A 26,444-nucleotide genomic window follows, 5' to 3' on the forward strand; every position below is an offset into this window, starting at 1 on the left:
AATCTGCAGGATGCTTTGGTTCATTCTCAAATTAAAACTAATCCGTCCCGGTTATTCTGGATTAAATCAATCATTTCTGTAATCTGATGACGAAACGTCGGCGTGTTGATCTGCTACAGTCTCAGTTCAGCTCAGCACGGTTTGGCTCAGTTAACTTTGTAGAAAAACACAAACACATTCAGCACAGAAAATACATCTGGGGGATTTTCCTCTGAGGAATCCAGATCTCATCAGGGTTTCCTCATAATCATGAGAGAAAGAGAATCAGAAACATGATTTCAGACACTTTTCAGTCAGAGGGTCAGAACTCGGCCCTCAACAGCTGGAAATAAAAACAACACCAGACACTTGTGACGTTAGTAGTCGAGTTTTGCAAAATACTGTTTGTTTGTGAAGAATAAATTTCTCCGTTATGGATATAAAAGCTAAAATAAAGCCTCTGAGGTTACAGTGTGACGCTTGTTTGGCAGATGAAATCTGGTGAACCGTCTCTGCTCCGTTTGCACAGTCCCCCAAAAAAAAAAAGACTTTAAAGTTTGCATTCACACCATGCCAGCAGGTACCAAAACCCGCGAAATAATGCATGAGAGCGGCTCACAGTTGGCCGAGCTCGTTCGCTTCAGTTCAGTTTGGTGTAACAGTCTCCGTCCGCTGAGGTCAAAGGTCAAACAGTCACCAGCGTCCTGTTTCCCGTCGTGTCCCTGGTTTTACTGCTGAGATGAACCTGCTAATAACGACCTGTTGGATCCTCGGGGATTTTGAGCTCCAGGTTAAATTAATGGTGTCAGTTTGTACCGTGTTTCCTCTCGGCGCCGCCTCGTTTGGCTGCAGATCCGTCAGTGCGTCCATTAAAAGTCAAAAACTAAAACCACGACCAGCGCTTTGAGTGGAGGATCCGTGTAGCACCGCTAGATAAAAAAAACATTAAAGCCTCCAGGTGAAACGGTCGGGACTCAGTGACTCGGACTCGGACTCGGACTCGTCCTCGTCCTCTACGCCAGCAGACACCAGGGCGTCTGGCTCTGGTCGCACTCCAGTTTGGCGTTAATGACGGTGCAGGGAGCGCCGCTGATGGTCAGCTCCTGTCGGGACTCCACCTGGTAACGGAGGTTAGTGAGCCCCCCCTCTGGGTCCACCTTAAACTGCTCCTACAGGGAGGAGGGAGGAGACGAGGAGGCGAGGAGGGAGGAGACCAGGGAGGGAGGGTGACAGTGGAGGTCGGGTTGTGTTTAGTAAGGTTTTTAATGAGGGGGAGGGGCTTTATGTCATTGTTAAATTTCATGCAAAGAGCGAAGCAGCCGCGTGGATCTGTCAGCTACAGATCTAACGTGTCGTTTTCTGTTTTCATTATTGATCTGATTATTATCTGATTATGATCTGATTATTATTATCTGATCCGCTTTGTATCGATACTCTGAATTAAGGTTGGAGGAGGTGCAGGAGATCTTTAGCATTTGGATTTCGTGTTGTTTTATGGTTTAGTTTGGTATGTAAAGACTACGTGATGTAAGCAGTAGACGGCGGTGCGAGCGACGGTCTCTGACACGTCCTGTACTTCATGATGTCACATTAAGTGTGAGACAAGGTCATAGTGGGTGATGACGCAGGTATTTTAAAGTCACGCTGGAGGGAAAGAACACGATGGAGCTTCGGCGCGGACACATATGGTTGTTACCGTAATCACAGCATCGCATCACAAAACCATCAACTATCATCATTCTGCTATAAACGCAAACATCAGCCAAAGATACTGCATGGTTCGGACATTAATTCATTTCCTGGATACGCGTATGGAAACATTTCTCCACCCACACAAGAGACCGTACTGAAGCATTTGGAGGTCTTTTTGACAGTCTCAACAGTCGGCACGTCACAAGAACTGATACTTTGGTACAGAGTCGATGCCAAAATTATGAAACATGACGTTTATCTCCAGTGACGCAGGTACCGTGAATATGCACACGCATGCAGGTGCTGCATTCTGCAATTAAATAAAGAAGGACGCAGCACGAACAACAGCAACACGTACAGCGCCAGCCCCACGACAACTTGTAGTCTGGTATTTTCTGGCGTATTTTATGTCGTAGAACAAAATATGAAATTCTCCTCAGCTTGTGTTAACCACAGACCTGATTTCAGGCTACGAACAAAAACATTGACTGGAGGTGCTGACATGCTGACAGATTTCTGGATTTTAAGACTCATTACCGAGCTTTTCTATTGACTTTCGCTGGGATACTTCATTATTTATTTATTTATTTATTTTAGAGCTAAGAACCGCCGAATCAATTAGAAATTGGTTTAAACATCTGACTTTTGAACGGGCCTTTCAAGAGTTTCAGGTTTAACTCACAGTGAAACAAAGATGACTTTCTATGACAGTTAATTTATCCAAAGACATGGCAAAGTAACTTACATTCATTTTGTAAGTGTTTTCTGCCCGTTCTTCACAAAGGCTGCGGCGCGGATTTAAAAACACAGCGGCGCAACGAGGCGCTGGCGTCCACTGCTGCATGTCTGCTATCGTGACATGACTCGACTCTCACCTGAGAGTGTTTTGGGTGAGAAAATTCTTCAGCTTTGAGGGTTTATAAAACCTTAGTTAAGGCTTTTTCTCGGGAAAGAATGAGAAGATTATAATCTTTCATTTTAATTCTGTTGTGTTCCACATTTTTCTATAAACCTGATGCCTCTTTTATATTATTGTGATTTTATATAAAATACTGAAAACTCTGAGTAAAAATGTGCGGATGCAGCTTCTGCAGCAGTTAACTCTGTGTGTGTGTGATGAGTTCACTGTCACAGGTGAACAGGTGAACTCAGGTACCTGTTTCTGAGCGGCGACTCTCTTCTGGTCTCTCTTCCTCCAGGCCGAGTCGTGGATGTGGAGGAAGGTTTTGTATCCTGTAGTGATTCCACTCGGTCTGAACAGCTGCAGAAAACACACACACACACACACACACACACACACACACACACACACACACACACACAGGATTAACAGAAAATATTTAACACCTCCACCCGTCACACACTGAGCTGACCGACTGAGGAGCATCAGGACAAATCAAGATAAGATAAACGTTATTGTCCCGGGGGGAAATTTGTCATGGACATAAGTGCAGTGCTGCTCACAGTCAATACATTCTTTCATCACGGAAAAGGAAAAAAAAAAAAGAAACACACAACAGACAGATAGTGGTCCACAACGACCCAAAACAAGACAGAGTTACAGATAGAAAACTGTATTGCACCTGCCCATTTAACTCAGTTTATGTGTTTTTGAAGCTAAAAATCTGAACTCTTTGGTGCTGTGAGGAGAAGCTGCGCTCTGTTTGTCTGTCTCACTGCGCTGCTGTCGGACCATCAGCTGTTTGATCCGCCATGATGAAATGCTGTGGCTGTCAAACACTCAGCTGGTCGACAGTCAAAGTCCTTCACTGTTTTACATGATTGTTCAACACTTCTGCCCTCGCTGTGTTTTGGCGTGAGATTTTCCTCAGTGAGACAGAGTGCAAAAGCGTGAGACACACGGCAGATGTGTGGAAGTTGGCAGCCCCGGTGGGGAAAGGGTTAACAGCATTTTTAAATAACCGAAATACCCAACATGGGCAAGATTATGTTGGTTGGTTCTGAATATCGGTTTCCATTATTTTTTGATTACTTGCCCAGCACTACTCCTTAAAAAATGTTGTTCTCATTCTTACGTTTTATTATATTTTGGCGACGGGTCCGGATATGACAAAGTTTAGTGCCGGATCCAAACCGCGGTCCCCCAGTTGGTGATGCCTGGCTCACAGTTACATATGATGAATCAGTGGTATGGGTGCTATTAAAAGCCACCTCCGTGCGTATTGGTCGCGCACAATGACAGGTGTTTTGTTGGAAAACCTTGTTTTGTTGGAGCGAGACAGTTTGTAAAACTGAGAGAATGACCGGCAGCAAAGGCCACAGGCTGGCATCGAACCCGTGCCGCTTCATGGGCCTCGCGTATGGGACGCACATTCAAGCAGGTGAGCTAGAGGGCGCCCCCCTGAAAACAATCTTTAATGAATTTAAATAAAAACTGAGCCAAGGAAAATGTAAAGAAAACTATACTGATACTCTGACAATAGTGTAATGACATTTATTTTGCAGAATTTTTTTTTGAAGTCAATTACCTGTTTTTTCCTTTTTTATTTCTTTATGCTAAATCAGACAATTTTATTGTATTTTTCACTTATTTCTTGCTAATTCTTGGATAATTTCTTCTCAAGTTGAGCATTGCCATCTGTGCCATCATTGTTTCATTTTATTCATTCATTTTCTGACAGAAACCCAATTTGCTGAAGTTTGGAAGGGTTAAAGACAAAAACTAACCAGACTGAACTCATTCTGACAGAGTTGAATGCTGACTTTGCTTTGACTTGCTTTGCAGACTTGTACCTGTAATTCGGCTTTTCTCAGTCGTCTGTAGAACTCGTCGTCCTCTCTGCCCCAACCCCAGAACCGGTTTGACATCCCGTTACACTGCAAAGAAAAAACAGTTAATCAATTAACAAATAAATGAATAAAAAATGAAATACTCAAAAACTGAAAAGAGCGAAAATATTACTCGTGCTGCACACGGTCATGTTTTAAAGTGAAGTCTGAGCTGAATCCAGTTTCACTCACTGAGTCAAACCGCCTCATCTGGTGTATAATTTCAGTCATTACACAAGTGAGAAAACAGTCAGGCCTTCATCACTGCAGGAGGTAAACCACAGATCATCTAACGCTTCAGCTTCTCTGTGATTTCTCGTCTGATTTCTCATTTTTTTGTGATATTTTTGACGTGTTGTTTGGTGGCCGAGTAGAGTGAGTGATAGTGGGACAGAGAAAACCCGAAGTCCTCTCAATGCTGGGATTTTCTTTCACACTGACGTGCACCTAAATGTGCCAGGTAACTTTCTGTGACTGAGATAATCCACTCAGTGTTAAACGGTTTTCCACCGAGTCCTGAGTTCACGGCTGAAACATTTCAAACCGTCCGCAGAATCTAAATCCAGACTTCAGTTTGTATTTGACGGACAAACAAACGTCTTTTTCTTTCACTGTTTGACTGCAGCCACAGTTTATCCTTTTTATCGTTCCTTTAGTAAACTCCTGACTTTGAAGTGACTCACAGATCAGCAGGTTTCATAGTGAAAGACATTTAAAACAAACACGAAAGATAACAAATGTAGATTTAGATGATGCAAAAGCTCTGCTGTCGTCACTCTAACATCGACGGATACTCGATTTGTTTTGCCCAGGAGCCACTTTTGCAAAATGTAGAGGTGTTTCTAAGATGTGAGGACATTCAGGACTTAGGCTGCACCTCTGTCAGGGGGTTCGGGAGTCCTCCCCCGACACTTATTCTCTCTGGCAACTTATTTACTTCCAAAATACAAAGAGAATTTTAAAAATCCCAGCGTGAACAATTTATTTTCTTTGTGAATGAGAAACTGGTCTGTGCACTGCCTAAATTTGGCCCCCGGCTCTAGGTTGAGCATCGCTGCTGTGTATCGGCACAGACTCGTACCATGTGGTAATGTTTCTTGGTGAGCAGCAGGATTCCTCCCACGTAGGTCTTGTAGTGGTACAGCGGGTGCAGCTCCGGCGAGGCCACGTGGAACGGCCCCTCCTCAGGGAAACCGTAGTCCAGAGCGTCGTTCAGAGGCAGCAGGTCCACATCGTGCATCGCCAGGTAGTCCGTGTCGTTCCCGCTCTCCAGGTAACCCACGTTGATCAGAGACGCTCGGTTAAATCTGAGACAGCGGGACAAGACGGTCTCAGTTACTGAGCTGTTTACTGTGACGTCAAAGTTCTTTTCGCTGTTCACTCCGAAGTAGATGAACTAACGTGTGAACGCTCGGCTTCACCTGAAGCCGTAGTGCACCGTGAACCCCTCAAGGCTCCCCGAGTCTACCAGAGTTTATGTTGTGCAAATTTAGGTTTCAAATTCAAATATCGTGGCACTGGACAGATGATTGATCCCTGATCGGTTTTTAATTCTGCAGCTGTAACGGCTTTTCTGTCGTCTGTGCTGCTAAAAAGAAAATACCCTGCGAACGTGGCAAAAAGAGCAGCGTTTGTTAAAGTGATACCACAATCATTTCTTCAGTTAAAACCCTGTGTTTAACCCTTTAGGTCCCGCTTTAATATTACACACACTCATATCACTCTGTGCACAAAATGCACTTTTCAAAATCAAGCTTAAAAAAATATATATTAATATGATTTTCTACTTTCATTGAGTTAATTTTTTTAAACCAACATCAGTCCTAATCACAAATATAAAATATTCATTAATATTTACAATCGTAACCCTTTAAATGCCAAATTTTTGTCACGATGCCACTATGTTTTTGGATGGAAAAAAAAAAAAACAACACAAAGTCGACTGTTATTTTCTGATAATCACAGCCCGGGATATGTCAATGGTAAGCAGCAAAAATATACAGTCTTGCAAAACTTTATGCCAAATGCATGAACACAGCCAAAATTATCCAAAAAAAAAAAAGAGAAAAGAATGAAAAGCGCCGAGGGTTCAAAAGAAGATGCTCTTACAATTAAAAAACACAAAGAAGTAAGTAGTGATGAGGATGTTTCCTTTATATAATTTGAACTGAAAAAACAAAAGGATGCAGGTGGTTTCCTCACCTGTAGTGATCCACCTGGTTGATGACGACGATCTTGTGTCGGATCTTCTTCTTGTCGAGGAACGAGTGCATGAAGGGAACGAACACCAGAAGCTCGTCGAAGCGTTCCCTGAAGGGGACGATGAGGGCCAGTTTGTGAGGGCCCCAAGAGGGGTCGTCCGCTGCAGACGCCTGTGTGTCGGTCCCGAGGCACGGCGGTTTCTGGGCGAGACGTTTGTCTTCGTGCATGTCGTCTGAACAGCTGAGCTGCAGCCAGAGCAGAGAGACGAGCAGCAGCACCATGCAGAGGCCGAACAGCTTGTACACGGTACATTTACCGGACAGGAACCTGAAGACGGACAGAGCAGAGGAAGAGACGGGAGGGGACGGGAGGGGACGGGACGGGACGGGACGGGACGGGACAGTCAGTGGTTATCTTTAACAGCAACAAAAATATAACTCTGGACTTAAAAAGCTGCTTATTAAAGAACTGTGACCAAGTTTACAATCTGACTGGGCGACACATTTCACAGCGGACAAACTACAAACTAATGCTATCCAAAAAAAAAAGTTCCAGTGCTCATTTTCTGCAGTATCAATACACTGATATCAGCTGCTCTTATTGACTCTTATTGTTAAAGTATACAACATTTATTCTGCTGTTCTCTGCTATTAACCCAAACAAATAAAATAAAATCCATGTTTTCATGGCAACGCCTTTATATATACATTTTTTAAACAGAAAATTTGAAATATTATGCCCTAAATGTGAATTTCTTCCCCATGGCATAAAAACTGGAACCAACTATTGATGTTTTTCAAGTTTTTGCATCAAAGTTCCAAATTCCCCCAAAATATAGTAATACAAATAAAATAATAAAAAGAGATTTAACAGTAAACTTCACTACAAGGAACATTAAATCATCAAACATATAAAAAAAACAGTCTGAAAAACTTTTTTTAAAAATATGATTTTATTTACACATTACTTAAAGTTTTTTTCAACAACTAAAATAAAAAAAGCTTTAATTATCTGTTTTAAAAAAATAATGTAACCTTCATTTACTGGAACTAACAGGAAAGTTTTCTTTCCATTATTATGTTACTGAATTACAATCAGACACATTTTTAAAAGACATATCCAATAATTTAATATTAATAATAATAACAATAGTCTTTATTTTAGTTGTAGTTTTTGTCAAACACACACACACAGACACCAAATTTTATATATCTGTAACAAACTCAAATTAGATACTTATACCGGTAAAAATATTAGAAACTTAAAAACAGTGTGGATTGTGGGTAAATGAGTTCAGAGCACGTTTTTAAAGAAATAAAAAGTCAGAATGTCACATTTCAGATTTACAAGAACAGATTAGTCTTCACTGAGGAAGCAAATCAATTTAAAAAGCAAACATGAGACCAACATGCAGAAAAAAACACCATCATCCTCATCATCCTCATCAGCTGCAGTGATTTAAAGGGCCAGTCCGTGTTAATGCTGACACACTGACATGCAGAGAAGGAGATAACCAAACTTCTCTTCAGTCTCTAATCTCTTATTTGTTCTCAACAGCTGCATGTTTCTTTTTCTGTCTATTTCCTCATATGTAACAACAGTTTCATATGTTCAGATTTAATATGCAGTAGCGGTTTAGCGCTGCAATGATAAAAAACTAGAGTCCACAGAAACAGCGATCCCACTTTGCAGCTCAGAATTACGACCCGAAAGATGTGACATGAAGGCAGCTGAAGACGTGCAGTAGTGAGAGGGTTAAAAACACTGAAACACAGTCTGCGGTCACAGCCAGTGTTAAATCAATAACGACAAACCAGGCAGCAAACCGAGAGACTACAGAGGCTCCCAAACCGTCTCACGAACTCATAAAAATACATCGTCCGACGTCCCTCAGAGAGCTCCACCGAGGTCGAACGTCCGCACTTTTCCTTCACTTTCAAACTGTAATTTTTTAAAGTATCAGTACTGTACATCAGACTACCACAGCATTATTCTGTATTCTGTATATCTGTGATTTATTTCTTTATCTTCTCATTTTCACTTGCATGATTTTATAAAGACTGTTGGAGGGAGAACGCTGAGTTTAACTGATTAAAAATGGCATCAGTACAGCCGACACGTCTTTTACACAATTTCGGACTCACTTCAGACACGTGTTGAGATTTCTATCAGAATTTAAAATTTACTCCACCGTTACTTTAACCCTTTGAAACCTGAGCAAACTGGTTTGATTTCTGACAAAAACTTTGGGGGGGGAAGCAATCAGCACCTCGGCATGAAGTGTCCTACGAATTGCAAAAAAACCAACATGAAAGACGAGAAAATGACCTGTGACCAAATCCTGACCAATACCTTAAAAATTAGAACCACATCAGATAACTAGGGAAAACATGAAGAAAATCATATTTATAATTATTATAATAATACATTTACAACTGAATTACAGATTAATATATATTATTACTTAAATGTATCATTTTATTTGATCACGTTTTTCAGATTATTTCCTACTTTTATTAATTTACTTTTCCTTTTTTTTGTTGCTCATTTCAGGTAATTTTCTTATAGATTTTTTCACTAGTTTCTCATTTCTGGCGAATTCATTTCTTGTCAAGTTACTCATTTTGTCCATGTTTTTGTAGAAATCGAGCAGAAAGCGGCTCAGGTTTGGAAGGGTTAAAGACCCCGTGGCTGTCCGTGGACCACAGTTTGGGAACCCCTGACTGAAACATGAACTGGACTCACGTCTGCTGCTGACGAGGAACTCGACAGAGCTCGTTTCTTCAGAGGCCAAAAAGAGTTTTTAACCGTTAATAAAACCTCACCTTCTTTTCTTTAACACACTTTTTATATCGGCGGTGGAAAATACTGTAATACATTTACATTATTTGTGATAATTGTACAACGCCAACGCCAAAAAAATCGGGATGCTGTAAAACCAAAATTAAAAAAAAAACGTCTTTTCATCAGATATTCAGTTTTATACAGATTTAATCTTTCAACTTGTGTGTGTGTGTGTGTGTGTGTGTGGTCAATATTGGGGCATAAATTGGGAGTAATTATGTCTAAAACTTTTTTAATTTTTAAAAACTTTTTTACATAAAATTGAAAAAAATGAGGTAGGATTTGATAATTACTCACTTCCTCCGACTCCTTTTTTGCATAAAATACTTATGTTTGTTTACTGAATATGTCTGAAGTTTTTATTGCTTAGATTTGATTTTGTTCTCCTGTTTTTTTTTGTATGTTTGAAATAAAGAGCTAACTAACTAACTTACGAATTAGCTGACTAATTAACTAACTAAGTGTTGTCGACATCAGATTCAGAATTCGAGTTTACAGAATCAAAGTTTATCAGTGTGAACGTAATATTTAACATTGTATTCTGCTTTTAGTTACATTTTACAACGTTTTTTCACAACTTTATTATTATTATTATTATTATTATTATTGTGATTTAACTTTATTAATTTAATTTTAAATTGTAATATTCTCATAGGTGACTTTAAGTTTTACCAGATTTGTTTTATGGTAAAATATTTGTACTTTTGCTCAAATGTGGCTTTAAGGTACTTCATCCTCTACTATTTGAGGCAGGGTATTTTCACAGTATGATTGTAGTACCTTTACTGCAGTAACGGATATAAATACTTCTTCCAACACTGATCTTGTCAGTTAAAAGGAAAAAAGTGAACGCAGTTTGATTTATCAGCTTTAACTGACATTAAATTTGAGTAATTTTTCATTTCTATAATCAGGACAAACAGACGGAAACAATATAAATATAAATATAAATATAAATATAAATGTACATACAAATATAAAAATAAAAATGAATGAATAATACTATGATGACAAAAGTCCGTCTTACCTCCTCTCCTCTTTGAAGTAGAGGACAGGTTTTCTCCTCGATGAGTACATCATCTTCACTTCTCACCAAAAACTACCAAACTTTTACCAAATAAAACCGCACTCAGTCGTTTCTGTCCTCCATCCTAACTGGGAGCTAACCGTGCTAACTGGGAGCTAACCGCGCTAACTGGGACCTAACCGTGCTAACTGTCCTAACCGTGCTAACTGTGCTAACCGGCATTTTACCGCCACAATGTTTGAACATTAGACGTTAAAACTCGGTGTTTTCTGTCCGGTTACTTGTGGCTCCATGTCTGTGTGTCCCCGGTCTGCCCCCGTCTGTCCCCTGTCTGTCTGTGAGCGGTCTGTCTCCCTCCGGTCCTCAGTGGACACGTAGCATGTAGCGGTCCACTCTGTCCGCCGCTCCGGGTTCAAACCGTCACATCGTGTTTTTCGGTCCGTTTCTTCCGCCGCCGAGTTTCCGGTAACGTTTGAAGTCAGCGCAAAACTTCAGACTGACGCGACAAGAACCGACCGGCGGAGAATTTAACGGCGGTTTATCGAAAAGACAACAACAACATTCAAACAGACAGCCGATTGTAAGGATGTCCGACCGCTTAGAGAGTCCGACCGGGTGACGAAGGCGGCTCTTTGGTTCCTACCCCCAAAACACCCCACCAAAAAAACCAAAAAAAAAACCAAGCAAACCAACATCACCCCCGAAAACGCAAAAAAACATCATAAACAAACAGAAACAACACCCCCACCCCCACCCAAACCCATATGTGTGTGTGTGTGTGTGTGTGTGTGTGTGTGTGCGCGCGTGTATAAAAAAGCAAACCAACATCACCCCCATATATATATATATATATATATATATACATATATATATATATATATATATATATATATATATATATATATATATATATATATATATATAACGACAACACAGACAAAAACAAACCGCCGACAGTTTGATCATATTGGTGTTGGCTGGTGGATGAATTATATTTGAGTTAAAATTAAAGTAAAAACTTAAACTGGCTGTGAAAAAAACAACAGAAACATTTCTGTTACTAAAAACAATAACCAGACTTTAGACTTGTTTGTATTGTAAAAAAAAAATTCTGAATTTCGCAAATGTTGCTCTTAAAAAGTTCCCCTCACATTACAATAACAACCTTAAACTAATGCTGCAATTAATAAAAAGTTAACAAGAACTAAATATCTTCACACGAGTCAAACTGGAAACCAACTAAAACTAACCTGATTTAAGAAGAAAAAACAAACAAACAATAAGAATGAAGTTAAGTAAAAAAACCTGTGAGAACTTTAGTGTTCAGATCCTTTATTAAGTAGAAAAATTAGATTATAAGTGAAAGTCCTGCATTCAAACTCTCACTCATGGACAAAAGTATTAGTATGAAAATATATTTTAAAAAAATGAAATAAAATGAGACATAAATAAATTTAAGAAGTAATGAGCAATGAAGAAGAAATAACCCAAAAATTTTCAAGAAATTTGTAAAAGTACAAGAAAATTATCTGAAAAATAAAGCAAAAAGATAGTTTAAAAAAAGGAAATGACCTGTGTAAAGTTCTTAAAAAATAAAACAGTTCTGTGACGTATTTTAAATGTGTACTAATTAGAATTACAAATATATATATATATATTTGATTTTTTTCCTAGCGTTTCAAAAAATGTTTTCTCAATCTTACCACATTTCTCACTGCTCATGTTTCCCCAAGTTTTTCAAATAAATCGCACCAGTTTGCTTTTTGAGTTCAAGGATTTGGACACTTGTGAAGAGGCGTCGCTCCAGACTTCAAAGAGTTAAAATAATGAATAAAACGCATCAAATCTTAAAGTCCAATAATGTCAAATATATTATTCCGCAGAATGAACTGAAACAACCATCAGTACTTCTGAGCAGTTCTTTTTTTGCAGATATACATTTTAAAATGATTTTTCAATAAAAGAAATTAAAATGTTAAGAACTGAACATTTTTATTTAAAATTTTATTTTTGATGATCTTTAAAGTAAAAAAGTGACACCGTTTATCCCAGACAGAAACAGTAAAATGTGAAATTATTGTTGGATTTCCACGTTTCAATCGTCGGACGCATCATGTGTTTTAATTCAGGTTTGTGAAACTAAACTTTATGATTTTCCAAAACTTTCAAGGTATGTTTAGTTTTCAAAAACTTTCCCAGGCCTGGAAATTGCTATTTTCAAATTCCATGCCTTTTCCAGGTTTTTCATGACTGTACGAACTCTGTTAAAAATTCCTAAAACAGAGCGGAGAAAACAACAAAAGGCACGTTTCAGTCGTTTAAACCAAATGTGACAAAACTTTATTTCGAGTGCAATTTCAGACAGAATTCACACAGACAGAATCTCCCTAAAAATTAAATTAACTCAAGCCCCGCCGTCCCGCCGAAAGCAGCTGACTGAAACTCTAACCCAAGAAAACATTTCTGAAATCTAACAGCAGCGTGAAACTGCTGGACACAAACCACCAGAGACAAAAGACGGAACAAAAAGAGACGAAATCTTCACGGCGGAAAAGTTTGTAACGTCTGAGGTGTCTCTCCTCGGCTGAGGGACGTTCTTGTCCTCGGCTGAGGGACGTTCTTGTCCTCGGCTGAGGACATTTCAGGCCCCGCAGGTTCAGACTGAGTCTGTCCACTGGACATCAGAGGGCGTAAAACTTCTCACCGCTCATGTCTCTGCTCAGAGACTCGTGGAGTATTTCGTTCATCGGGTCCGAGAATATGACAGTTTGTGTTTTCTGTCGTTTTAAATGAGAAAGTGAAAAATCTGGAGGTAAAGATTCAGCGTGTCTCCTCAGAGAGCAGAAAGGTTGTTTTAATTCAGGAGACGCAACATGTGATGATTTCAGCTCAAACATAAAAGCTTTTTCTAACAGCGGCTTTCATATTTAATAGAAATAATGGACATCTTGACGTCTGAAGCTCGTCCCCGTCTGAAGAGACGTGATAATAAGTCTATTTCTGGAAAACTGAATCATCTGCAGACGCAGAAAATCTCTGAGCCTCAGAAAACAGGAAACGTACATTCAGTTCGGACACAGTGGAAACGAACAGGAAACGGCTCGACTCGTTCGGCTGAATTTCTGAAAACATAAAAAGCAAAAGTGAAGGAGCTGAAAACAGCTGATCAATATTTCACCTCGCTGATGAAACCGACTACACCTAAATTATATGCACCGTGCGGCCGCAGAGCTTTTTTTTTACCTGCCTTGCTGACGCACCTGAGTCAGCGAACACAGCGCGCGGAAAAACAGCGCGTCTGTTTCCGGGACGTTTTCAGCCTCTGAAGTTGTGCAGGTTTACGCTGAAACAGCTCTTTCTTCCTCGACGTTCAATCGCAGCAGCATCAGGTGTTTAATTCGGCGTTCACACTCAAGATTCATTTGTCGAAATGTTAAAAAACGAGTCAAGAGCCGAGCAGGGATCCCAAATCAGCCTGACGATCTTTATATTGCGCGTAATATTCAGCTTTTAACCGATGACGAGTCCGCTGCAGCGTGACAGAAATCCTCCCGAATCAGAGCCGTCAGATGCAGCGAATCACGAGCAGTCGGTGCGGGGGAGCGCTCCTCCGACATCCTCTCTGCATTAACTTTACCACTGAAACGTCTCAGCGGCCTTTTTTAAATTTCGTTTTATATCTCCGTATGAAGAAATTCCCGCACGAATAAAAAACGTGTCACAAAACTGTTTTTATAGATGACATCTAGATAATTTATGCATTTGCTTCAAGTTTCTAACAAATAATGTCACACAATCCAAACCGCTTGATTTTGGAGCGCCATCTCTCGCGGCCAGTAACACGTCACGTCTGCTCACGGCGAGCGGAGACAGAAACACGCAAACACAGAAACACGCAAACACAGAAACACGCAAACACCGCCGCACTTCTACTGTCCCGCAGCGCAGCAGTGTCAGTGGACAGAATCGCTGATAAAAAGTCCTCCCATGCTGCTCTGGTGGTCGACTGCAAAGTTACAAACAGGCAGGTGAGGAAATCTATGACAAAGTCAAAAATAATAATAGTAATAATAATAATAATAACAATAATAAACTAAAGATGTTGTCAAGGCCAATTCTGCAGCTGGATCTGTCTGTCTGTCTGTCTGTCTGTCTCCTCAGCGGTTTCTCCTCAAACCGCTGCCGCCGCTCAGCACTGCATCGATCAGTAGAGACCAAACACACACACACTTTCTCACACACTAACTCCCTCAAAAAAACACACACACACACACACACACACACACACACACACACACACACACACTCTCTCTCTCTCTCTCTCTGTCCCCACAGGAGGACATTTACACCAGTTTCTTGGCCTCGAAGAAGCTCTTGAGGTGTCTCATCTGCCAGATGCCGATGGCGACCAGGATGAGCGTCTGGACGATGGACCACCAGAGGACGCGCTGGTTAGTGCTCTCGCTGGTCTGACGGAAACGCTCCTCGCGGTACTGAGAGAGGACACACAGACGGACACGTCAACAACACGTCCCACAGCTGGCAGTCAAGACGAGAACACGACAGAATGGAAACAACTTCCTTCATCTCCAAAAAAAAGGAAAAAAGAAAATGGTGAAAACATTTTTGTGCATCTTCTGAAGATAAATTTGTAAAAAAAAATATTTGGATACATGTCCCTTTAACTTTTGGTAATTTTTTGGGAAAAGTGCAGTTTTAGTATCTGACACTGCACAAAAAATGTATATAATGTCTAAAAATGAATGCCGCTGCTGATCACTGACATCTCCCACTTTGTATGCAATATATTGAACATAATTCATTTTTGTGCCTTTTCACCTTAAAACATAACGGCAAAATGACAAAAGTCTGGCATTTAAAGGGTTAAAATTAGGAAAATTAATGAATATTTCATATTTATGATTAGGACTGATGTCGCTTAAAAATTAACTTAATGAAAGTTGAAAAATCAAGAAAACAAGAAAATATCTTTTTATAGCCTGATTTTGAAAAGTGTGTGTAAAATGAACTGTCACACACACACACACACACACACACACACACACACACACACACACACACACACACACACACACACACACACACACACACACACACACTGACCCTCTGGTAGTTCTGCTCCTTCTGGATCTGGTCCACCTGCTCCACCAGCTGTCGGACTCTCAGCTGCAGCTCCGTCAGTTTGTCTTTGGCGGCGATCTCGGCGTAGTTGTTGGCGTGTTCTCCGACCTGAATGTCCAGGTGAACCCTCTGAAACCCAACGGGGAACGAGCTCAACGCTGAGTCACTTAACGACACACACTGACAGACGCTGCTGTCACACACCTCAAACACTCAACATTAATACGATCGCAGTAAAGAAAATGTAAATCCAGTCAAACAGAAGAATATTAGCTTTGAGCAAACGGAGTTCCTGCTGGGAGCGTTTCGATGTGAGCAAATATTCGTGGTTATAATCTGAAGCTTGTACAGAACGTTCAGCAGAGAAACTGGAGGAAACATCAAACGATAAAGGACAGAAACGTTCGTGTCGTCGGTGGAGGAACTTTGCAAAAACAGAAACGCGCACGAGCGCCTCCTCACCAGCATGCCGCCGGCGAACAGGGAGAACTTGGAGGAGTTGGAGTGCAGACAGATCTGATGCTCTCCAGGTGTGTGTGAGGTGAAGGTGAACCTCCCCTCAGAGCCGTACTGTCGGGACAGGATCACCTGCAGGAGACACACACACACACACACACACACAGTTACACACTGATGATGATGATGATGGTGATGATGATGATGATGATGGTGGTGGTGGTGATGATGATGGTGGTGGTGGTGATGATGATGATGATGATGATGATGATGATGATGATGATGATGATGATGATGATGGTGGTGGTGGTGATGATGATGGTGATGGTGATGGTGATGGTGATGATGGTAATGGTGATGATGGTAATGGTGATGATGGTAATGGTGATGATGATGGTGATGGTGATGATGGTAATGGTGATGATGGTGGTGGTGATGATGGTAATGGTGATGATGGTGGTGGTGGTGATGATGGTAATGGTGATGATGGTAATGGTGATGATGGTGGTGGTGGTGATGATGGTAATGGTGATGATGGTAATGGTGATGATGGTGGTGGTGGTGATGATGGTAATGGTGATGATGGTAATGGTGATGATGGTAATGGTGATGATGGTGGTGGTGGTGATGATGGTAATGGTGATGATGGTAATGGTGATGATGGTGGTGGTGGTGATGGTGGTATTTTAGGTTTCTGCTCACCTTGTCATCAGGATCTTTGACCTCCACGAACATCCCCAGACCCTGAGTGGCCGGCAGGTACTCCTCTCTCTGTTTGTCGTACAGCTGAGTGCGATAGTTACCTGCAGACAGACACACAGGTGCGTCACGCTTCGACCTTTCACTTCATCATCAGGTCTTCACTTCAGCACTAAATCCAGAGCTTTAGTCCAGATCTCGAGCCTTTGTAGGTCACACGTCACACTGACGCGCGTCATTATTGTGATGTGAACGATAAGGACAGAGGTTCTCAGGTTCCCTCCAGCAACGCTCCTTAAAAATGTATTTTTACAAAAATCACGAGCAAAGTCTAAGAACAGGCGAAGACACAAAGACGGTGCAGCTGTTCAAGTCTACGAATAAAATAAAGAGGCGTACAGTCGTGGTTAAATGAGTCAGCTGCTGCCTTCGCTTCTGCGCAGTCTGTTTGCAGGAGCCTTAAAAAGCTCCGTGCAGGATGTTCTCGTCACTTCCTGTTAATGTCGGCGCTCTGACTCATACAGGTGAGCTGTTAGAGGACAGACAGGTGAGCTGTTAGAGGACAGGTGAGCTGTTAGAGGACAGACAGGTGAGCTGTTAGAGGACAGACAGGTGATTTGACACCATTTAACCAGCTACTCTCCCTAAGTCCATATTTCGTGTATTTTGTCCGTTGCTGTTTTGCCACAGTTTCCTCCTCAGAGGATCTCAAGAATCTCATTCTTTTTACTTCACTACATTTATCCGCCAGCTTTAGTTAATGCTCCACGACTCGATATTATCGCGATACTTACGTTATTATCGTGAGTTCTCTTCTCACTGTACTGTTTGCATTAACTCTCCTATTTTTAATTCTCTCCGTTTCTTTTCAGTTAATACAGTATTTACCATAATGAACAAATATTTAAGATACATTTACTTCACAGAGTATGTTTATCTTAAATATTTGTTCATTATTGAAGATAAATTTACTTCAGAGAGTTTTAAGGTGGTGTTGGGCTCCGTGTTTCCGGTAAACTCTTATATGAGATAAGCGGAGATGCAGCTGCATGATATAACTCTCTCTCTCTCACACACACACGCGAGTCAGTCGCCTCTCGGTCTGATCGTCTTCATCGATCAATAAATAATCAGCTGATCGGTTCAGATCGGACTCCAAACTTTAGCTCCGTTAGCAGGTTAGCTCACGGAGCTAAAGTTACACAGCTAGCACTTAGCATTAGCCGTCCGTCGGACTTGTTCCCGCCACTCACCGATGATCATCGTCTCGTCCGGAATCTCCTCGATGAAACATTTCTTCTCGGTCTCTCCGATGTGAAAATACAGAGAAGAAACGGCGCTGTAAAAGACGTTCAGGAGGAAAACCGACAACAAACACGACCGCATCCTGACAGCAGACACCATCTTCCTACGGAGCGCACACACTGAGCATGCGCACACACAGCACTGCCACGTCAACCATCGCTCCGGTCCGGCCAATCAGAGAGCCGCGTGAGGAAGCTGGGTGTTGTAGTTTTTTAAACACTTTGGGACACGGAAGCACTCTTATTGTAAAATATATGTACACGGTGATGGAATGTAACTGAGTACACTAAAGTACTGCACTTAAAGACACATTTGAGGTACTTTTGGTACATTTGAGTATTTTCTTTTATTTTCTTCTTTTTTTTTTTTTACATTGTAGCATAATTTCTTTGATTTGTAGTGGATAAGAAAATCAAGTTTGTTAAATTTTATTATTTATTATTATTGTTATTATTATTACACAGCACTTTTCAAAACAAAATTTTACAAAGCGTTTTACATCATTAAAACAGGACTGCAATAAAAAACAAAATTGACAATTAAAAGAACAGATTAAAAAAACAAAACAAAAGTAAAATACATTTTAAAAAAGAAGGCAATGACATACAAAAAGATATGTTAGAAATAAAATAATGCAACCTTGCATTAATCTAAACATCATATAATAATAACAATAATATATAATAGTAAATATAATAATGATTATTTTTATTATTATTTGGTTTTGATGATGGATGCTGTTGTTGTAGCAGTAATGTCACATTCAGCCTGTAGGTGGCAGCACATGCAAACGGTGAAAAAAATTTAAAAAAATAAAACGAAGAAGAGTCACTTCCTCCCAAGCTGTTTCCATGGTGATCAGACATGGCGCCTGGTGAGTTACGCTCTTTGTACCAAAAAACATTCAGATCAATAACTATTGAACACTTTATGTATTTTGTAGTTTATTCGCTGTGAAGTGTTTACGCCGCGAGGCTCGAACCGTCTGACAGAAACATCCGGGAACTTAAAGTCCGTCAGCTGTGTGGTCGTTAGCTGGTGTTAGCTTAGCACAAAGCTAACCTCATTGATCGTGCTGATATTGATCGATTTTATAGAGAAATATGAACCTGATCAGTTGTTTTCGTGTCAGTAAGAGGCCAGGTGTTTGAACGTAACAGCTGTGTGTTCTGTTTCATCTCCGCAGGTCAGCCGATCGTATCCTTCACACCTGTCAGAGCTGCAGCACACACACCTGAGTCTGTCTGCACACCTTTACATTTACTTTCATCTCTATATGCATTCATATTTTTATTTTAATATTTATCATATTTTCTCTCTTTTTTTCACATATTTATTCATGTATATATATATATATATATATATATATATATATATTATATATTTAAATACTTATATTTTTATATTTTTGAATATTTATTTATTTCAACATTTATCTTCATATGTTTATAGTTATAATATTATCCATATATTAATATTTCGGCATATTTACATATTTATGTGTACATTTTTCATATTTAAATCTTTATTTATACACTTTATTTTCATATTTATTGTATTTTCATGTTTTTGCATGTTATCTATTGCAATATTGATATTTATAAATGTATATTTTTATTTTATTGGTCATTGGTCAGTTTGTGCAGTGTGGGGAAAAGTACGAGCATTGTTAGTTGAAAATCTTTGCTGTCTTAACCCTTAAAAACGTCAGCAAATTTGCTTGATTTCTTTCAAAAACATGGGAAGAGGGCAATGAGCAATTTAACTAAAAATGGCCCAAAATTTGCTGGAAATTGGTAAAAACTTATAAGGAAATTAACTGAAAATAAGCAATAACAAAAAAAAAAAGAAAAATTAAAAAAAAGAGAAAATTAGCCTACCTCAAGAAAGTGCTCGTTTTTTTCCTCTAACATAATTTGAATTTAGAATTAAGAGAATTATAAATATATTTTTACTGACATTTCCCCTGTTTTTTAATCATACCCTATAAGAACCCCAATTCATTTTCAGATAATTTCCTTGTCACCTTTTACTTTTTGCAACGTTGCTCATTATGCTTTTTTCCTGTTTTTTTCCTTCCTGTTTTTAAGAAATCACACAAATTTTCTCCAGGTCAGAGGTTTAAATGCTTGTGAAAGGCATCAGAAGCAGCACAAGAGAAAACTAATGTCCATCCAGGTGTTAAAGGGTTAACTTAAATCTCTGGCCCGAGTCAGATTTGTGTTTTGGGGTGGTCGGTTTATTCCAAATGTTGTTCAACTTTGGCTGCATAACCTGACGGAAAATACACCCCTGCAGCTGTTTGATCTGTTAGAAATGGTGTGTGTGTGTGTGTGTGTGTGTGTGTGTGTGTGTGTGTGTGTGTGTGTGTGTGTGATGTCCCTCTGTTGTCCTTGACTCGGTGTCTCTCAGCTCTCGTCCACTCCTCTGCAGGTTCTCTTCTACCTGAACAGTTGGTACTTTGCTGCGTTTTTGGTGGCAGAGGTCCTCATGTTTGTCTATAAAGGTCTGGAACTCACCTTCACCTGTCTGCGTAGACGTAAGTCTGTGTTTCAAATAAAATCTTTTAACTTTATTCTTCTGCTTGTGTCCAGGAACTATTCTGCCGTACCCGTCAGATAATCTGGTTCTGGACGTGGTGCTGCTGGCGCTCTTTCTCGCTCTGGAGACGTTCAGAATCTTTTACGGTGAGCGAGCGACACAGACACTGCTGACTCGGTGCTGACTCGGTGCTGACTCGGTGCTGACTCGGTGTTGACTCGGTGCTGACTCGGTGCCAACTCGGTGTTAACTCGGTGTTGCCTCGGTGCTGACTCAGTGCTGACTCGGTGCTGACTCGGTGTTGACTCGGTGCTGACTCGGGGCTGTCTTGCTGCTGACTCAGTGTTGACTCGCTGCTGACTCGGTGTTGACTCACTGCTGACTCGGTGTTGACTCGGTGCTGACTTGCTGCTGACTCGCTGCTGACTTGCTGCTGACTCGGTGCTGACTCGCTGCTGACTCGGTGTTGACTCGGTGCTGACTTGCTGCTGACTCGGTGCTGACTTGCTGCTGACTCGGTGCTGACTTGCTGCTGACTCGGTGCTGACTTGCTGCTGACTCGGTGCTGACTCAGTGCTGACTTGCTGCTGACTCGCTGCTGATTCGGTGTTGACTCGGTGCTGACTTGCTGCTGATTCGGTGCTGACTTGCTGCTGACTCGGTGTTGACTCGATGCTGTTTTGCTGCTGACTCGGTGTTGACTCGCTGCTGACTCAGTGCTGACTCGCTGCTGAATCGGTGTTGACTCGGTGCTGACTTGCTGCTGACTCGCTGCTGACTCAGTGCTGACTTGCTGCTGACTCGGTGTTGACTTGCTGCTGACTCGCTGCTGACTCGGTGTTGACTTGCTGCTGACTTGCTGCTGACTCGCTGCTGACTTGCTGCTGACTCGGTGCTGACTTGGTGCTGACTCAGTGCTGACTCGGTGCTGACTCAGTGCTGTCTTGCTGCTGACTTGGTGTTGACTCACTGCTGACTCGGTGCTGACTCGGTGTTGACTCGGTGCTGACTCGGTGCTGACTTGCTGCTGACTTGCTGCTGACTTGGTGCTCTGTGCTGTGTTTTCAGGGTGGAAGGGGAATCTGTGCGAGCGCTCTCTGGCCTCGTGTGCGTCGCTCCTCGTCCTGCTCCCGTGTGCGGCGCTGGCCGTTTACTACCTGCTGCTGCAGACCTTCGTCCTGCGGCTCGAGTTCGTCCTCAGCGCCGTCCTGCTCTGCTTCTACGGCCTCGAGTTCCTGCTGGGACTCCTCTCCGTGTCCGCCTTCTCCAGGTGACCTGCAGACTCCTGATCCAGACCGGCAGATGCGTCTGGGTTCTCGGTGCATTAAAAATATTTTAAGCGTGTTTGTCACTGTTTTGTCGTCCCTGTAGGTCCAGAGTTTACTGAAGAGGAAACATTTGACTGAAAGTGAGCAGCGGTGGACTCTTTCTTCAGATGTAAATGAAACTTTTCTTTTTTATTTTTACTGTTCAAATGTAAATCTGTTCGAATATTTTCTACTGTTTTATACAAAGTTTGTATTCCAAGTGTTAATGTATATGTAATGTACCAACACTGAGACAAAGAGATTTAATTTTTTATTTTACAAAAATAAAATCATTGATGTAAATAAAACCCGAGTTGAAATAAACCTGAATTTTTCTCAGTGGATCGGTATCAGAAATTTGATATAAATAGACACCTATAAATCAAATGTTTGTGAAAAAGAGAAGAATCGGAGTGCAGAGGATGTCTGCAGGTCTGTGTTTAGTTTGGCACAGATGTCCAACAGCCGACAGCGCGGAAGTCCGACAGCGCCGTACCTACACAGACTGGCGGTGCGGATCCCCTACAGCACTGATCTGCAACAGCGCAGATCTCTGACACAGCAGCTGGCCGCACTGATCTCCCACAACGTGGATCTCTGACACAGCAGCTGGCTGCACTGATCTCCTACAGCGCCAATCTCTGACACAGCGGCTGGCTGCACTGATCTCCCACAGCGTGGATCTCTGACACAGCTGCTGGCTGCGCCGATCTCCCACAGCGTGGATCTCTGACACAGCTGCTGGCTTCACCGATCTCCCACAGCGTGGATCTCTGACACAGCTGCTGGCTGCACCGATTTCCCACAGCGTGGATCTCTGACACAGCTGCTGGCTGCACCGATCTCCCACAGCGTGGATCTCTGACACAGCTGCTGGCTTCACCGATCTCCCACAGCGTGGATCTCTGACACAGCTGCTGGCTGCACCGATTTCCCACAGCGTGGATCTCTGACACAGCTGCTGGCTGCACCGATCTCCCACAGCGTGGATCTCTGACACAGCTGCTGGCTTCACCGATCTCCCACAGCGTGGATCTCTGACACAGCTGCTGGCTGCACCGATTTCCCACAGCGTGGATCTCTGACACAGCTGCTGGCTGCACCGATCTCCCACAGCGTGGATCTCTGACACAGCTGCTGGCTTCACCGATCTCCCACAGCGTGGATCTCTGACACAGCGGCTGGCTGCACCGATTTCCCACAGCGTGGATCTCTGACACAGCGGCTGGCTGCACCGATTTCCCACAGCGTGGATCTCTGACACAGCGGCTGGCTGCACTGATCTCCCACAGCGTGGATCTCTGACACAGCTGCTGGCTTCACCGATCTCCCACAGCGCGGATCTCTGACACAGCGGCTGGCTGCGCCGATCTCCGACAGCGCGGATCTCTGACACAGCTGCGGGTGGCTCGGATCTCCAACAGTGGCTGCACAGATCTCAATCCCTGAATTAAATATTATCATTACAAATTATGTCACACCAGAGGACAATCTAAAGGTCTCAATCAATTCTTTGGAGCATCCATACTTAATATTTCCCAAAATGTTGCACCCTTTCTTTGAAAATGTGAGGGTTCATATGTCGCTAATTCTTCAAGGTTGTGACCTTCATGTAAGAATATCATACAATTCCAATATCATCATCTGTATTAAAGCAGAGATCAATAATCAAATCGCTTAAACTGACTGATAAATAAAAGCTACCAGAGTAAAATAACTGGGTGAATTTGTTTTGAGTGCATAGAAACTTCAGAGACTTTCCAACAAAGTCAAACTTGCCCACATTTTGTTTTTGCATATGTTCAGTATACATAAAGTCGCAAAGCTTTATCAACTTTTTGTTGAAACTTTTCTTCCTTAAGCCGCCTCTAATCTCAGATGACTAATTTAACAGTAAGCGAACAGGCAGAATGTGACTGCCGGCGTTGAAAAGAGGATAAAGAAAGTTGAATTCTGCCTCGGCCATCAGCGCCGCTCCTCCTGACCTGCACATGTTTGTGCTCGCAGGGCATTTGTTCTGCTTGTCAAAGTCGCCATCCAATTGGGTGAAGCTCGTATTAAAGAGATCAGTGTATTTGCATGTCGCCACGATGGCTGCCTCGCTCGTTTCTCTTTGTGAATATAAAGTAGACAGAACTTAAAGCTGAGAGGTTTCATTACCGAGTCTATCGCAGCCGCGCAGTTCCTGCCACACAAATTAAATTGTGCCACTTAGTTGAACACCGACCTTCTGTTCATAACTGCAGCTTCATCTGCACACTGAACCCACGGCCGACAGCCCGCACGCAAACACACACCACGCCGTCTACTTTCACTGTGTTCCTTTAGACTCACATCTTCTAGATGCAATACTCAACTTATGACCCGCGGGCCAAATCTGGCCCCTGACAGAGTCCCGTGGCCCCCAAAACATTTTCTAAATCACTATAAAAATAAAGTGATTGACACTGAGAGTTGTTTTTGTCCTTTTAGTTTCCAAAAGGTGCTAGAGTGAACAACACAGCATCAAAATAGAGCTTGTTGATCAAAAAAATACCAGTGAAGGATCCCCCACACCCCCGACAGAGGACACAGATAAGACACTAATGTCCTAAAATCATAGCAATGTCCAAGAAATGTTCAAAAATCTAGGAAATGTCCTAAAATCAGACAATCGTCCAAAAATGTCCCCAAAATCCTAGAAATGTCCTAAACTCTGAGCAACATCCAAAAATTTGAGAAACGTCCTAAAATCTGAGAAGCATCCTATAATGCCCTAAAATCCCCAAAATGTCCTACAAGCCTAGAAGCATCCAAAAATCTCAGAAACATATGTGGGACAGCTGCGCCTGGTCCCGGGCCTCAGTGTCTCTGTCAGTGGTGTCTGGTTTGTCCGCTCTGGGCTACTGTAGAAACATGGCGGTGCAACATGGCGATCCCCGTAGACGAGGACCTGCTTCCTGTATATAAACGGCTCATTCTAAGGTAACGAAAACACAACCGTTCTTATTTTCAGCCGACAATAATAGTAATAATAGTAATAGTGATAGTACTAATTATAATAATTAATAATTATAATAATTATAATAATTATTAATGGAGTTCTGGACGTGTTCACAGTTTTTTTTTGGGGGGGGGGGTTTAAAACTAACTAACTTACTTTATGTCATTTTCATGTCAACCTTATAATATGTTACTTATTTTCTGCAGCCTGTGGGACATTTCATGATTGCCTTTTTCCATGTTTATGGAAAAAAGAAACACATTTGCTCAGGTTTTAAAGGGTCAAACAGCGTGTGAAAAAAATCTGAATGCAGCACAATTAAGCTGATGTTGATCCAGATCTCAAAAGGTTAACTTACTCCCCCTTTTGTCCCTCCTGAGCTCCTGTTCAATTGTATTTCTGTCTGTGAACCAGCAGATGTCAGTGAAGCTCCATCAGTCGCAGCTCTGAGCGCCGCTCCATCAGCTGCTGCTGTTAACCCTTTCATCAGCTTTTCTGTGCTGCGTTCAGATGCCTTTAACGCGCTTTAAAACCTTTGAAACCAGAGCTAATTGAGAGATGTCTTGTAATTGCAAAAAATAGGAGATGCTGACAGAAAATGAGCCAAAAAAAGTTTTAAATAATTCACAAAAAAAGAGGGAGGAAGAACATTTTTAAAAAGGAGAAAAGGGAAAAAATGTCCAGGAAACTAATTTATTAATACATATTTAAAATTATTTGCATTTACATTTATAGGACTTTTTTTCAGGCCATTTCTTTGTTATTATTATTATTACTACTATTAGTTTTGTTATTATACAATTTTTCTTTTCAATTTTTACTAATTTTTAGGTGATTTTCTTTTTACCACATTTCGTGCTTATTTTGGATGATTTCACATTAATGAGTCACTCCCTGGTTCTTCAAAAACATTTAGTCAGTTTGCTCAAGATAAAGGAGAAAAAGACAGAGAGGAAGAGGAAGCTGCAGTAATGTAAACTTCCTGTCATCATTTTTTAAATCCAATTAAAAACAGAATAATTACATAAAATCAACAATTTAATAATCATTTAATATCTTTTGTAATGTAAAGTCAGATTCAGTTATTTTCAGAATTTATCAAAGGAGTCAGTAATTACAATTAATGAGCTGATTTATCCATAAAATTAGAACCTGGAGACTTAACGAGCCGGCCAATCAGAAGAGGAGCAGCCTAACAAGAGGCAGGGGGCGGGGCTTCCGGGGACAGATGGATGGATGTGTCTCTGTCTCGTCCCTCAGCCGTGTTGACAGAAAGCAGAAAATGATGATTTAGTGGGTGAGCATTGGTTCACGCCGCGTCCCAGATGAATAAAGATCAAATTAGAGGTTTATGAGCTCCGCTGTCTGTCCTGACATTTATATGAGCTGCAGGCTCGGCTCGCTGTGATTTATGTTTACAGCAGTGCAGGAAGCAGAAAAAAACAACAAAAAACAAATGAAGTAGCCTGAAATCATA

The 26,444-nt window shown here is 41.4% G+C and overlaps 3 protein-coding genes across 3 annotated transcripts in view; 1 reads left to right on the top strand and 2 right to left on the bottom strand.

The window, feature by feature from the left end:
* The window catches only part of b4galt7 (beta-1,4-galactosyltransferase 7), a 12,921-nt gene extending 1,748 nt beyond the window's left edge, over positions 1-11,173 (bottom strand). Inside the window, exons 1-6 of the mRNA XM_088080707.1 lie at positions 10,535-11,173; positions 6,664-6,990; positions 5,543-5,768; positions 4,426-4,509; positions 2,828-2,932; positions 1-1,148 (exon numbers count right to left, since the gene is read on the bottom strand). The exon at positions 1-1,148 is cut by the window's left edge and continues 1,748 nt beyond it. Of these exons, the coding sequence (XP_087936833.1) occupies positions 993-1,148; positions 2,828-2,932; positions 4,426-4,509; positions 5,543-5,768; positions 6,664-6,990; positions 10,535-10,587 (951 nt within the window). The 5' untranslated portion in view covers positions 10,588-11,173 and the 3' untranslated portion in view covers positions 1-992. The remainder of the gene's footprint in view (positions 1,149-2,827; positions 2,933-4,425; positions 4,510-5,542; positions 5,769-6,663; positions 6,991-10,534) is intronic.
* Positions 11,174-12,848: 1,675 nt separating this feature from the next.
* On the bottom strand, positions 12,849-18,263 carry tmed9 (transmembrane p24 trafficking protein 9). Its single transcript, XM_042481477.2, has 5 exons — positions 18,085-18,263; positions 16,835-16,935; positions 16,139-16,264; positions 15,659-15,805; positions 12,849-15,027 (listed from the first exon to the last, which is right to left on the bottom strand). The coding sequence occupies exons 1-5, from the start codon at positions 18,233-18,235 to the stop codon at positions 14,878-14,880; spliced, it is 675 nt and encodes a 224-aa protein (XP_042337411.1). The 5' UTR covers positions 18,236-18,263; the 3' UTR covers positions 12,849-14,877.
* A 1,042-nt stretch (positions 18,264-19,305) lies between these two features.
* tmem216 (transmembrane protein 216) lies at positions 19,306-22,328 on the top strand. The gene is made up of 5 exons (XM_088080708.1): positions 19,306-19,333; positions 20,549-20,642; positions 20,731-20,823; positions 21,746-21,947; positions 22,049-22,328. The coding sequence occupies exons 2-5, from the start codon at positions 20,627-20,629 to the stop codon at positions 22,062-22,064; spliced, it is 327 nt and encodes a 108-aa protein (XP_087936834.1). The 5' UTR covers positions 19,306-19,333; positions 20,549-20,626; the 3' UTR covers positions 22,065-22,328.
* Positions 22,329-26,444: the final 4,116 nt, after the last annotated feature.

Source organism: Plectropomus leopardus, chromosome 8 (genome assembly GCF_026936395.1).
Source record: "Plectropomus leopardus strain MGB_pleo_1.0 chromosome 8, ASM2693639v1, whole genome shotgun sequence".
Taxonomy (NCBI): domain Eukaryota; kingdom Metazoa; phylum Chordata; class Actinopteri; order Perciformes; family Serranidae; genus Plectropomus; species Plectropomus leopardus.